The sequence below is a fragment of the Danio rerio genome, chromosome 5 (genome assembly GCF_052040795.2).
Source record: "Danio rerio strain M-AB ecotype USA chromosome 5, GRCz13ab, whole genome shotgun sequence".
Taxonomy (NCBI): domain Eukaryota; kingdom Metazoa; phylum Chordata; class Actinopteri; order Cypriniformes; family Danionidae; genus Danio; species Danio rerio.
The window spans coordinates 6,405,968-6,419,649 of NC_141025.1; the positions used below are offsets into that span (position 1 = coordinate 6,405,968).

At 35.9% G+C, this 13,682-nt stretch overlaps 1 protein-coding gene across 17 annotated transcripts in view; it reads right to left on the bottom strand.

Moving 5' to 3' along the window:
* Positions 1–13,682, bottom strand: part of tnca (tenascin Ca) — a 315,748-nt gene that overhangs the window by 19,710 nt on the left and 282,356 nt on the right. For 11 of the 17 annotated variants that reach the window (XM_087253034.1, XM_087253038.1, XM_087253037.1 and 8 more), the window contains 3 exons: positions 6,612–6,734; positions 3,082–3,225; positions 1,856–1,975 (listed from right to left, as the gene is read on the bottom strand). In XM_087253034.1, coding sequence (XP_087109160.1) covers positions 1,856–1,975; positions 3,082–3,225; positions 6,612–6,734 — 387 coding nt within the window. Of the gene's footprint in view, positions 1–1,855; positions 1,976–3,081; positions 3,226–6,611; positions 6,735–9,349; positions 9,623–13,331; positions 13,605–13,682 lie in introns of all 17 variants that reach the window. The other 6 variants (XR_015490705.1, XM_087253025.1, XM_087253026.1 and 3 more) reach the window with 2 other exon arrangements.

Below are 13,682 nucleotides of genomic sequence, written 5' to 3' on the forward strand. Positions count from 1 at the left end.
AAAAAATTTGCAAAGCATGTTTTTAAAGCATTGCCTTTACAAAACTGGTCCAGTCGATTGCAATACTTATTTTGATTTGCTTTTTAGTCAATCGTGAGTTCGTGATGCTGTTTTCTCTTTGCACTTTATGCTTTTGCACATTTCACTTTGTGGCCCTGATTTGACAAGAGGGCGGAGTCAAGGGAACTTGGGTGTTTACAGCGGGCCCAGACCTGCCTCCATTTAAGCTACGTCATCACCTGGAGACACAGCATCACTGAGGTGGTCTTACAGCCCAGTCTGTCTGGGCCTGCCATAAACGCCCAAGTTCCCTTGTTACGTTTGGTTTTGTAAAGGCAACGCTGTAAAAACATTTTGCAAATATATATATATATATATATATATATATATATATATATATATATATATATATATATATATATATATATATATATATATATTTTTTTTTTTTTTTTTTTTTGCAAATATTTTTTATTTTTTGCACTGCTTGTTTTTTATTTGCAGTTCTTTTTTGTTTGCAAATTTCATTTTTATTTTTCAAAACGTAGTTTTCCCTAAGCAGTTCTTTATTTTTGTTAGCAAAATGAATTTTTTATATTTTAAAACTTCATTTTTGCTTTGCGATTTTTGGAGGTTTTGTATTTATTTATTTTGCTCAATACTTTATTTTTTGTTTGCAAAACTTTCCTTTCTTTTGTACGGAAGCCCTGAACCTCAAGGTGAAAAAAAAGCTTGGTAGTGGGGAAAAAAACTAAAACTTATGTCATTATAACGAGAAATTATGTCGAAATAACGACTTAATTATTGTTATTTTGACATAGCCTAACTGTGTTCATTTTTAGGCCACAAGATGGCAGAATAAGACCAGGGACAGGTCAATGTGCATGCTTTAAGTAAAATCTTTAAGGTTCCGAAATTATCGAGTGTTGTTATGGGAATTTACCAGGCATGTTCTTTCATATAGGCACAGATGTGTTCACTTGTTGTTCCAGAATAATCTTTTGACATTAAATGTAACTCATAAATAGCCGTAAAAGGTTGTGAAACACTGTAGGCGTTTATTATGCAAGCTTTTGCAAGACATGCTGTTGTATAATTAATTTATTTAGCATAGATTTGTAACGATTTAACTGTCTATATTGCATCTTCATTTATCACATTTGGTTTATATGTTAGTAGTTTTTGTTTTATTTTGACATAATTCAGTCGTTATAACGAGATATTACCTTACTATAATGACATAATATCTCGTTATAACGACATAATTTCACGTTATAATGACATAATTTCTCGTTATAACGACATAAGTTTTTTTTTTTCATCACTACCAATATTGCTTTTTTTCACTTTGCGGTTCAGGGTTTCCTTAATTTTGCAAGTATATATGGCTCTAGATTGACTATATTATGGGTGCTTCTGCTGTGGTACCCTTAAAACTCAAAGCATTACTAAAGCAATACTCTTAAATCTATAAACTAAAGAGATTATTAAACTCTAACAAGTCTTTCTGTTAACTTTAAACACGTAAGATTGTGTAGAGCAGCACACTCAAAAACATTTTTTTCTGCTTGTTCAAACTATAATTTAAAATGAGCTGAAACAGAAACACTTCAGTTTTTCAATTCAATTCACTTAAAACTGTAAAACCATTAAGCTAACTTAACCGATTTGCATTGGGGTGACATGAAGGGATTGTGTGGAACCCAGCATTTTGTACATGCAGTGTAAGGTTTGTTTTTGAGTTTTCCTGCAGTGTGATGTGCGATACTGAGATATCGATGGCATTTTTTTTTGCTCTGCTCAATCATCAGAGAGAATACAGAGATGAATACAGAATAAAGCATGATCTCCTCACCCGTGTCTGCGCTGTATGTGATCATATATCCATCCACAGTAGCCACCGCAGGTTGCCAGAACAACAGCGCACTCGAGTCCGTGACATTGACCACAGTCAGGCTGCGTGGAGTATCCAGAGCTGGGGGGAAAATTCATAATAATAATAATAATAAAAAAATAAAAAAAAATAAAATAATAATAATAATAATAAATAAAATACACACAAAAAAACTGTTTTTGCTTCTTGTTCCAATGACTTAATTAGCCTGTTATCCTAGCCTAATCTCAGGAGGATACTGTTTGAGTCGCGGCTTGATGACCATGTAAAAATGTGGGTCCCATGGCTAAACCGGTTGAGAACCCCTGATCTAGACTTTATATTCCTTGAAACAAAGAAAAAATTATAGATGCTTAATTAAGGTAAAAAAAAGAAAATTTGCACCACACTTAATATATTATGAGCAATTATCAGCTTATCCAACATACGTTTTACGCAGCGGATGCCCTTTCAGCTGCTACCCATCACTGGGAAACACCCATACAGACTCACTCACACATATACAGTGCGGACAATTTAGCCTACCCATTTCACCTGTACCACATGTGTTTGGACTTTTGGGGAAAACTGGAGAACCCGGAGGAAACCCACACCAACATGGGGAGAACATGCAAACTCTACACAGAAAAACTGACCCAGCCGAGGCTTGAACCAACGACCTTCTTGCGATGAGGCGACAGCACTACCCACTGCCTTAAACTTTTTCCATTCAATCATTCATTCCTTTTTCTTTGGCTTAGTCAGGGGTCGCCACAGCAGAATGAGCTGCCAACAATTCCAGCATCTGTTTTACACAGCAAATGCCTTTCCAGATGCAACCCAGTACTGGGAAAGATCCATACACAAAACAGAAATGTGCGCACATCTAGAAAATCTGGAAATCAAAAAACAAACATGTCTAGCAAAAAAATCCAAAGAAAATCAGCACACTGCCACTTTAGCTCTCAAAAAGTTTTTAATGTCACAACGTTTTGACCGACATGATCTTCATCAGGTACCTGACCCAGCCGGCACTCGAACCAGCAACCTTCTTGCTGTGAGGCGATTGTGCTAACCACTGAGCCATCATGCTGCCCTCAACTGTGTTTTTCCATTGAAAATGATTGTAAAATGCTTGAAATGGGCCCGCAGTTCTGGAATGAATCACATGACGTGCTGCACTGTGTCTTTAATTCCCGATGACTGACCTGTGGTAAAAGTGTCAGACACGGGTTCGCTCTCCTCCAGACCCTTCACTGCAATAACAGACACCTGATACGTCTCTCCAGGAATCAGATTCCTCAGAGAAACCTGAGACTGCGATCCGTCCACCTGCACAATCATGGGACTTCCTGAAAATACAAGACAAGTCATGAACTTCATCAAAGCATGTCTATATTTGCACTCGATAATGGCTCAATGTGCCTTAAAGCAAATGTCACACAAGTCAACGACAGGTTTGACAGTCAGTGACAGTCAACCGTTTGGATACCAACTGTTTCTTTTGTGTTCAGAAGAAGAGGAAAAACTCATACAAGCTTGGACAAATGATGAGCAATGTTTTTAAAGTGTTGCAGTCAGGTTTCAGGGCTCATCACAGTACAGAAACCGCGTTAGGGAAAATAACCAATGATTTACTCTTAGCTGCTGGCCAAGGGTGCATCTCGATATTAGTTTTACTCGATCGTAGTGCCGCATTTGACACCATTGACCACAATATCCTCATAAATCGCTTAAAGTCTACAGGTGTCCAGGGACAAGCTCTACAATAATTTAAGTCATACGTAACTGACCGTTAACAGTTTGTGAATATTAATGGACAGCCTTCACAAGTCAGCCTAGTAAAGTATGGGGTGCCTCAAGGATCAGTTTTAGGCCCTTTTCTGTTTACAATATACATGCTAGCCCTGTGAGACATTATTAGAAGACATGGGATCAGCTTTCACTGCTATGCAGATGATACTCAATTATATATTTCAACTAAACCTGATGGGATGTCTGAACTGTCTAAGCTAAATGAGTGCATTAAAGATGTTAAAGACTGGATGACCAACAATTATTTTTTCTCCTAAACTCAGAAAAAACAGAGTTATTACTTATTGGGTCTAAATTCAGTGCACAGAAGATCTTGCAACTCAATCTACAATTAGAGGGATACAAAGTTAGCGTTAGCGCTTCTATAAAAGATCTGAGTGTCATATTAGACAGCAATTTATCTTTTGAAAATCATATCCCATGTCACAAAAACTGCCTTCTTTCATCTGAGAAATATTGCTAAATTACGAAGTATGCTATTCATCTCTGATGCAGAAAAGCTAGTCCATGCTTTTATGACTTCTAGGCTGGATTACTGTAACGCACTGTTTGCTGGCTGCACAGGATCTATTAGGAAACTTCAGCTAGGACAAAATGCAGCTGCTAGAGTTCTTACCAGGTCTAGAAAATATTTTTATTTTATCCTCCTTACACTGGCTGCCTGTTAAGTTTCGTATTGAATTTAAAATATTACTTCTCACCTATAAAGATCTAAATAATCTGTTTCCTGTTAATCTAACCATCCTTCTGTCTCGCTACAAACCAACTCGCTCTTTAAGATCTCAAAACTCAGAGCTTCTTTTAGTACCTAGAACGGCAATGTCAAGTAAAGAAGGTCGAGCTTTCTCATTTATGGCTCCTAATGGAATAGTCTTCCTGATAATGTCCGAGGCTCAGACACACTCTCCCAATTAAAAACTAGATTAGAGACCTATCTGTTTAGTAAAGCATACACTCAGTGCATCACTTAGCGGTATGATACATGAATGTGCTCCAAGCAGGTTTCTGCATCTAGTTTATATACACTATGAACAGCAGCTATGCTAATTATTCTCTTTTTCCACCTGGGGATACGGATCCTGAGGCCCTCAGACTATGTAGAGCCACTGATTCGATCCAAGACCAGCGACAAAATGATCCCATGGTTTCCATAATCCTGGACCAGGCCGTATCCTGAGCAGCTGCTGTGTTGATCATGGAGACTGAGCCTGAGCCTGATGTGAAGCTCCTGGGATTATTAATGGAAACTCTGTAGAGTTCCATAATATACTGCCAAAATCAAATAAAGATTAATTAAAATAAAGAAAAATAAAAAATGACGAATTCAATATTATCTCATTAATATACATATACAGTTGAAGTGAGAATTATTAGCCCACCTGAATTATTAGCCCTATATATTTTTTTCCCCTAATTTCTGTTTAACGGAGAGCAGATTTGTCAACACATTTCTAAAAATAATAGTTTTATTACTCATTTCTAAAAGCTGATTTATATTATATTTTTTAGCTGATTTAAATTTATACAATATTTTACTTGATATTTTTCAAAACACTTCTATACAGCTTAAAGTGACATTTAAAGGCTTAACTAGGTTATTACACAACTTATTGCATAACGATAGTTTGTTCTGTAGACTCTTGAAAAAAATATAGCTTGAAGGGGCTAATAATTTTGATCTTCAAACTTTTGTTTTAAAATAATTAAAACTGCTTTTATTCTAGCCGAAATAAAACAAATAAGACTTTCTCCAGAGGAAAAAATATTGTCAGACATACTGTGAAAGAGTCAGTGCTCTGTTAAACATCATTTGGGAAATTTTTAAAAACGAAAAGAAAATTCACAGGAGGCAGAATAATCTTGACTTACTTTAACTCTGTATGTGCTGGTGGTTTTTGTCGTTTTGTTCAGATCAGGAAGTTTTAGAGGGAATCATGGATCATGTTTTTTTTTTTTTTTTTGAAATAATTGTACTAATATATTTGAAAACATTTATTACCATATGAAAATACCTCCATACTAAAAAGCTCATTGTGGTCAAATTTTTTATTTTATTTTTTTTTAATGTTCAACTGAAAACAGGACAGTTTGTGACTTGTATTTCACTGATAAAACACTTGTGTGAAATACTCTTAGAGAAAAAGTTTAGGAGTCCTAAATTTAGGACAGATGTACACAATTTTTTACAAATTTCTTCTCTATCAGCAATTTAAGAGCTACTTTAAGATGATTTGTGAATACGGGCGCAGAAATCTGGTTCAAACCAAGTTTAAAACTCTTTAATTTTCAGTTTCACTCATGGACTCCTTTCATCATTAAGCTTTTTTTACTCTTAGTAAATCATGAATACAAATTAGCCTAAAAAAATTCACCAATTATTTCACCCGTAGTGTGTTATAATAATTTGAAGTGCTTTATTTATCCTCATTTGTATGTTTCTTTGAATAACAGCATCTTTTTAATGGAAAATATGTGTCCAGGGCTACATTTTTGAGAACCAGCAAATATATAGCCTGCACTACATCTTCTTGCAGTTTTTGTTTTCACAAACCCACTAGAGGGCAGCATGTTTGACAATGTCAATATGTTACCGTTTTCTCATACATGCCATTTTTTGGTAAACCCACCAGACGCCCCTGTGGCTATTTCTGTTAATCCCAACATCTGTCATGGATGCGCGCAAGAAGCCTTCCATATGGAGGCAATCCGTCAGCAGTACTGCCCGTAGCATTGATTTTAAACACAAAATGCAGCCATATGTAGCGGAGGGCAAACATTGCTCAAGTCTAAAAAATGTATCCTCAGGCACATATTACCAATGAGCCGGTGTTAATGTAAATAACAGGTGATTTAGTGGTCTTTATTTTCAATGCAGATGTTGTCAAGCACTGGTTAGGGTTTTAGGCTGACCAGTATTATTTACCTCCTTGTATTGGGATGAGGGTGATTCTGTAAGAGTCGGGTTGAGCATGAGGTAAAGTCCAGTAAACCACAGCTGACGTGTCCGTGATATCAGAGAAATGAAGATCTCGTAGAGCTCCGAGGCCTGCCGGACAACATAAACATACTGCTTTTAGAAAAGACAAGGGAAAAGTAAAAAAAATAAAATTATGAAAGTTATTGGGAAAGTGGTCCACACAAAGTCCTCAAGGCCATTCAGTTATGAAGTTAATTCATACAGCCACTTGGAAAAATGGACGAAGAAGGACAAAACTGAACGGTAAGAAAGGCAGCTTTTCCTCAACGCAACGAAAAAAAAAGCCTAAAATAAAGATTTGTTAGTTGATTTAAAAAGATTTAATCCAAGAAACATCCACAAAGGCTTGAGTTTGAACATGAAGAGTCATGCCTAATCATTCCAGAGGTTTAACCTGCAGTGAGACGACGACAAAAAGAAGCGATGTTATTCTGATCACAGCACTTATTTCAACCCACTGTCATTAGCTTTCAATGCATGCGGACATATTAATATTACTCCACCGACATTGATGAGCACAGACATGGGATTTGATGGTTTAGTAGTGAAACGAACATCAGGAGACTTTCCTGCGGATGCTTGAACACACACACACAAACACACAGCCTTCCTTCTTGGAAGCATGCGGGGTTAAAGTCAACATGAACTTTGTGAAGTTTTGATCAAATTGTCTTTTTGCAGCTTCCAAAACGCTCACTTTTTAGTGCAAAACTATATAGTTTCTTGTCGGATATTTAATTTAAATGGGAAATACAGCAAATTAAACAGCTTTTAAATAGAATCTGTCACTTGGAAAAAAATTTAACATTAAATAAAAAAATTTAAATAAATAATAATAATAAAAAATAAAAATGAGAGTCAAATGATATTAATACACTGAGATCAACACATGCTTTAGGCATTTTACATTGTTAGTTAATTTATAAATAAACTATTAATAAAAAAAAAACAGTTTTTCTTCATGAATTAATAAAATGATAAAAATGCAAAATTTACATTTATTAAGATTAATTTATGCTTTAGAAAAACAAACAGAAAAAATACTAAAACTACTGTTAAAATGCAAAACTAAAATATGCAATTTTTGTAAAAAAAAAAATCAAATTACAATATAATTAAATAAATACTAATTCAAAGTGTATTAAACATTTACTAATGTATTACTAGTGTATTAAACATTTACTTAAACATTTACATTTACTTTTTTTTATTCATGCTTTGATGAATAGAATAAAAATAATATTGAAACAAATTACAAAAAAAAAACAAATTAAATATTTAAGATTACTAAAAATGTAAAAAAAAAAATTAATTCAAGTATTAGATTTTAAATGATTGAAATAAAATTACAAGACAAATTAAAACAAAAACACTATACTGCATTTTCAAATTAAACATTTAGTATGATTAAATATTGCTTTACATAAATACATTTTAAAATTTCTTCTTTTTTCCCAGTGATGGGTTGCGGCTGGAAGTGCATCCGCTGCGTAAAAATGTGCTGGATAAGTTGCCGGTTTATTCCGCTGTGGCGACCCCGGATAAATAAAGGGACCAAGCCGAAAAGAAAATGAATCAATGGATTACTTCTTCTTAACTAATATAATAGCTAGGCCCACACGGAATCTGCATGTGCAGAATTCTGCAGATTTCTGACGATTTTTAGCCCATTATTAAGTCTGTTTATTTACTTGAGTAAATGTGTGTGAATCTATATTTATTCAGTTTTTAAATTAATTACAGTTATATTATTGACCAATGTGAAAATGTTCATCTGATTTATGTACAATGCAGTTTGTACAGTAATATTTTCTGTCTATATATATATATATATATATATATATATATATATATATATATATATATATATATATATATATATATATATATATATATATATATATATATATATATATATATATATATATATATATATATATATATTATGTGAGAGACTTGCTTTGATTACCAAATAAAGTGAATCTAATTGTATTTGCATTTTAAACATTAAAAAAAAGTTAAAATATATTATTTATTATTTTACATATTAAGGTTTTAGTTATGACACTCCCAAAATCATTCCACGGAAATCGAAAAAACATCCGCAGATTCCGTCTGGAATAATAACTAATGTTAATGAAACCTTAATGCAGAATGTTTTAAACGAAAAACAAAGTGTAGTTTTTTTGCAAGAAATGTTGATTTTAAAGGGGACCTATTATGCCCCCTTTTTACAATATATAAAATAAGTTGTCCCTTGTGTGTGTTTGTGAATTTTCATCTTAAAATACCCCACAAATATTTTTTAGAACTCTTTGAAACTGACCCTTTGAGCCAAATTGTGCAGTTTTGATGACTGTCGCTTTAAATTCAAATGAGATTGTGCGCTTTTCAAAAGAGGGCGGAGCTAAAAATGCCTGCGCATCAGCATAGCAGCAGAATCAAAAACAGGACTAAAGTGATTTCCAGTATTTGTTGTTGACTTTAACCCTGGATTGAAACATATCACTGATACATTTCAAATCACGATTAATTCACATGTCAGAACCTGTTTAGGATGAAGAGTGTTATTTAGTAGTTACAGATCAAACTTCCATCACATCACAGCCAAAAAAAGCCCCTCAAATCCAGAAACGATGCAAACTCAAGTGTTTGGTTTGCCATGTTATTTCTGAACACAATACCTGTCTTCACCACTGCAGTAACAGGTTGTGATCTCCGTTCCAACGTCACGCCGTAAAGCTCAATTTCATACTCTGTTCCCCCCAAAAGCTGTGTTAAAACTTTGGTTCTCTCATCGCCCGACACGCTGAACTCTCTGGGGTGAGACAGCTTTCTGGAATCTCTAACTTTGAGCACAAATCGGTCAAAGACATCGTCTTCTGCGGTCCAGGACAGACGGAAACTCTCAGGCATGACGTCTGACACGAATAGATGCTCGATCTCTGGTTCTGCCTCTGATTGAGAGGAGGAAATGGGTCTTTTTTTTTGTTTTACAATTTGAGAGAGTGAAACCTGCTGTACTTCAATACATCTGCTGGTCTCCATCCATCCACATGCATCAAGAACTAGAAACACGTCTTTTAGTTGTTGGTAAACGCATCCTTTTTAATGACTGTCTTTCATTCTGTAAAGTGATTTCATGCTAGACTGTGTTTCCTTCTGGGCTGCAACATCGATTTTTTTGCCAGCTGTTAAAAGTGCCCCACAATGCTGTGTTTAGTAGTGCCTTTCATATAGTTTGATATAGCTGTTTGTGAACGTAGGAGCTCTGCAAATACTGTATTAAAGTGCACTGTCTACAAAAAAGAAAGAAGCAATGTTGGACTGCCTTAAACAAGTCTTAAAAATTGACAACAATTGAAAATACAACAATGATAATTTAGTTTATCTAAGCTTGTATTAAATGTTAGGTGTAAGAAGCTAAATTATCATATGCAATTGTTTATATGACAAAACATATCTTTTTGACTCAAGAAGGTCCATACTGACTCTAAAGGCTGATTTATACTTCTTCGTCAAGTGACCGGCGTAACCCACGGCGCATGCAACGTGCGTGGCTGTGCATTTATACTTCTGCGCGCTGTCTCTGTCGGTCTGCATTAACACTTCCGAAACGCTAGTTGGCAGTGAGGTGTAAATATTCCTCTGTGTCGAGTTTCTTCGCTGCTTTTTTGGTTTTCCTGAACACTTCCGGGATGTACAAGTGGCTCAAACTCGCTCATTTTGAGGCAGGAACCGGCGGACGTGCAACAACTTTAACTATGAGGTAAACACAAAACAAAACTTTCCATCCGGAGCTCCTTCACGGGACTCCACACTTGAAAACAATCGCTCGCGCCATTCGTACGGCTCTCGGTCCCGACCAGACTCATCAGCGCTGCCAAGCCGACCAATCACAGAGCTTACGCTACGCGTCGTTGCGACGTGTAATTACATTTTTTGAGAGGTGCACGTCATTGACGCCAACAGCCACGGCGAAGGGCTATGCGTCAGCGCCGTAGCATACGCCGGCATTTGACGCAGAAGTATAAATCAGCCTTAAAGGCTGTGTGATTGGTCGGCCTGACTGCAGTAGACTTTAACAAACTGTCTAAAAAATGATATGCAAACGTCTGCTTTGATCTTTTAAAACTGTAATTATAGCTGGGATAAAACAACAATGATAATTTTGTGCCTTTAAGTTTATCTAAGCTTGAATAAAATATTTTATATACATGGGATTCTTATTTTGTACATGGAAAAAGCAAGAAGAATACAAAATGCAGGATATACAGATTGTAAATGTAATTACTGCAACCCCGAAGAGGCATACATTTAGTCTGAAAGTATCTTTTGTCTCAGCGATTCTGAACTGCCAACACTATCCCACAGCAATTCTTAACATTTTGACTTTGTGGCTAATTTATATAAATTTGTTACTTTTTGTACGATTAGCTCACTCTCTAATGACGGTTGGGTTTAGGGGTGGGGTTTGGTGCTTCTTTTAAAAATATTACAATTTCATACAACTGAATTTGTACAAATTTGTAGAAATTAGCGACTTAACTGACAAAATGTAAACTAGTTACGTTTCCTAATGAGAGCATGCAGGAACTGCCTTGAAGAAGTCCTATTTTTTGAATAAACTGTCTAAAAAATTGCAAACAACATATGTTGTTGTCATCAATGATAATGATGTGCCTTATTTTTTAAGTATATCTAAGCTTGTAAAAACAATATGTATGTGGGGCTCTTATTTTAAAAATGATAGATGCAAAAATACAATAAGCAGGATATACAGATTATAAATTAATTCAGCGCCACCCCGAAGAGGCATAAGGTCTGTCTAAGTGCATCTTTTGTCTCAGCAATGCTAAACTGACAATGCTATCTCACGGCAATTCGTAACAATTTGATTTTCTGGCTAATTTGTATGAATTCGTACATTTTAGTACGATTTGCTCATCGCAGAGGGATGACTTTAGGGGTGGGGTTCGGTGTCATGCCTCCTTTTATATATAATACATTTTCGTACGACTGAACTCTATAAATTTGAAGAAATTAGCCACTAAACTGACAAAACCTAAAATTATTACGTTTCCTCATGAGATCAGGCTGGAACTGCCTTGAACAAGTCTTATCTTTTGAACATCTATTAACAATCTGTTTTGGCCTTCTAAAACTAGTGATATCTGGAATAAAACATAAAAAAAGCAACAACGATAAACTAGTGTCATATTTTTTAAGTTTATCTAAACTGGTTTAAAACATTATGTGTGGGACTCTTATTTTAAAAATGGGAGATGCAAGAAGAATACAAAATGCAGGATATACAGATTGCAAATTTATGTAGTGCCACCTTGAAGAGGCATTAGGCCTGTCTGAATGTAACTTTTGTCAGTTTAATGTGTATATTGTGAAATTTGCCGAGTAGGTTTGTATTGAGGCAACAAACACATGTAAACCGCTGAGTATGTTGAGTGTTCAGAGCACATTTATGCATCGTGTCATATCACTGAGCTCTTGAGTGAAAGAATGTAAATAAACTCAGCTTGATGTTAACTCCTTTCTGTTTTCATATACATTAAACCCACAAAATACAACCCTAAACACATCTCTGTCTGTCTCTTTTGTCGAGCATAATTCTAAAAATACAGAGTAGGGCTGTCTGACCAATCAGAGTAAAGAAGGGTCATCTGACTAGAGCAAAGTGGGCGCTGAGAAAGGCACTGATTATGGAGAATGGATTGTTTAACCAATTATTTCAAACACTGTACAAAAGACATTGTATTAATGTAAACCTATAAGAATTTGAACTTTAGGGAAATTTAATATACTGTAGCATAACAATAGGGGCACTTATGGAAAACACAGTTTAAATATGGCATCAGACATGCATATGCTCATATTTTTGAGGAAATGAGACCAGTAAAGCATGTATTGTTCTTACAAGAAGCAGTAAAGTAGACTGATGGAGACTGTGGAGGATGTAAAGTAGTTGTGTAGGAGTATCCCAAATAAATTTTACAGCATGCTGATCATAATCTGTTGCACTATTGATAATATTGAGCGTAAACACAGGACATGTTTTTTTAATTTGTTACAGGTCTGTGTACCTTTCCCCCCTAGAATGTGTGTCTTTCTAGATCAGTCAATTTGTACAATGCAAAGAAGACATATTTAAAGCATCCAGCAAATGTTTTACGCAACTGATGCCCTTCCAGCTGCAACCCAATACTGGGAAACACCCATACACACTCATTCACTTACATACACTACAGTCAATTTAGCTTATTCAATTAACCTGTGCATGTTTTGGAATTGTGAGGAAAACTGGCGCACCCGGAGGAAACCCACACCAAAATGGGAAGAACATGCAAACTTCATATAGAAATGCCAACTGGCCGAGCTCCAACCAGCGACCTTCTTGCTGGGAGGTGAACCACTGATCCACCGTTTCGCCCCTTTTACTTAAACAAATATATAATAAAATGTAAACCGGATGTTCTGCCGCTCAATAAATCAATCTTGACCATGTCTTGTGCATACAAACCTCAAACAAAGTGCAGCAAAATCTATCAAGCTATAGAACATTTTAATAATCAACAAAGTAAAAAAAATGCAAGCAGTGAAAGCTCTGAGGTGCAGGAGTGTCGTGCAGTCAAATAAAGCAGAGAGCAGTACCTGTAACAGCCACTGTGGTGATGGGACGAGAGCGTAACCCAGTCCCAGACACCCCGGTCACACTGACCTCATAGCCAATGCCAGTAATCAGGCCCAAAACCTCCAGCGAGGCCTCGTTCCCCGGCACTACCAGCTCTTGTGGCTCCAGCAGCTGCCCAGAGTCTGACACCTTTACCTGAAAATGACTGAAGCCCGAATCTGCGTCCCAGGACACCCGAAAGCCATACGGGGTAACGTCCCAAACGGTCAGGTTTTCCACTTTAGGTAACGACGCTGGGTTACGAGTCACAGGATTCATTCAGGGCCCGAAGTTGCAGCGTTATAGGAGGGGACAATACAGGGTGAGGATGT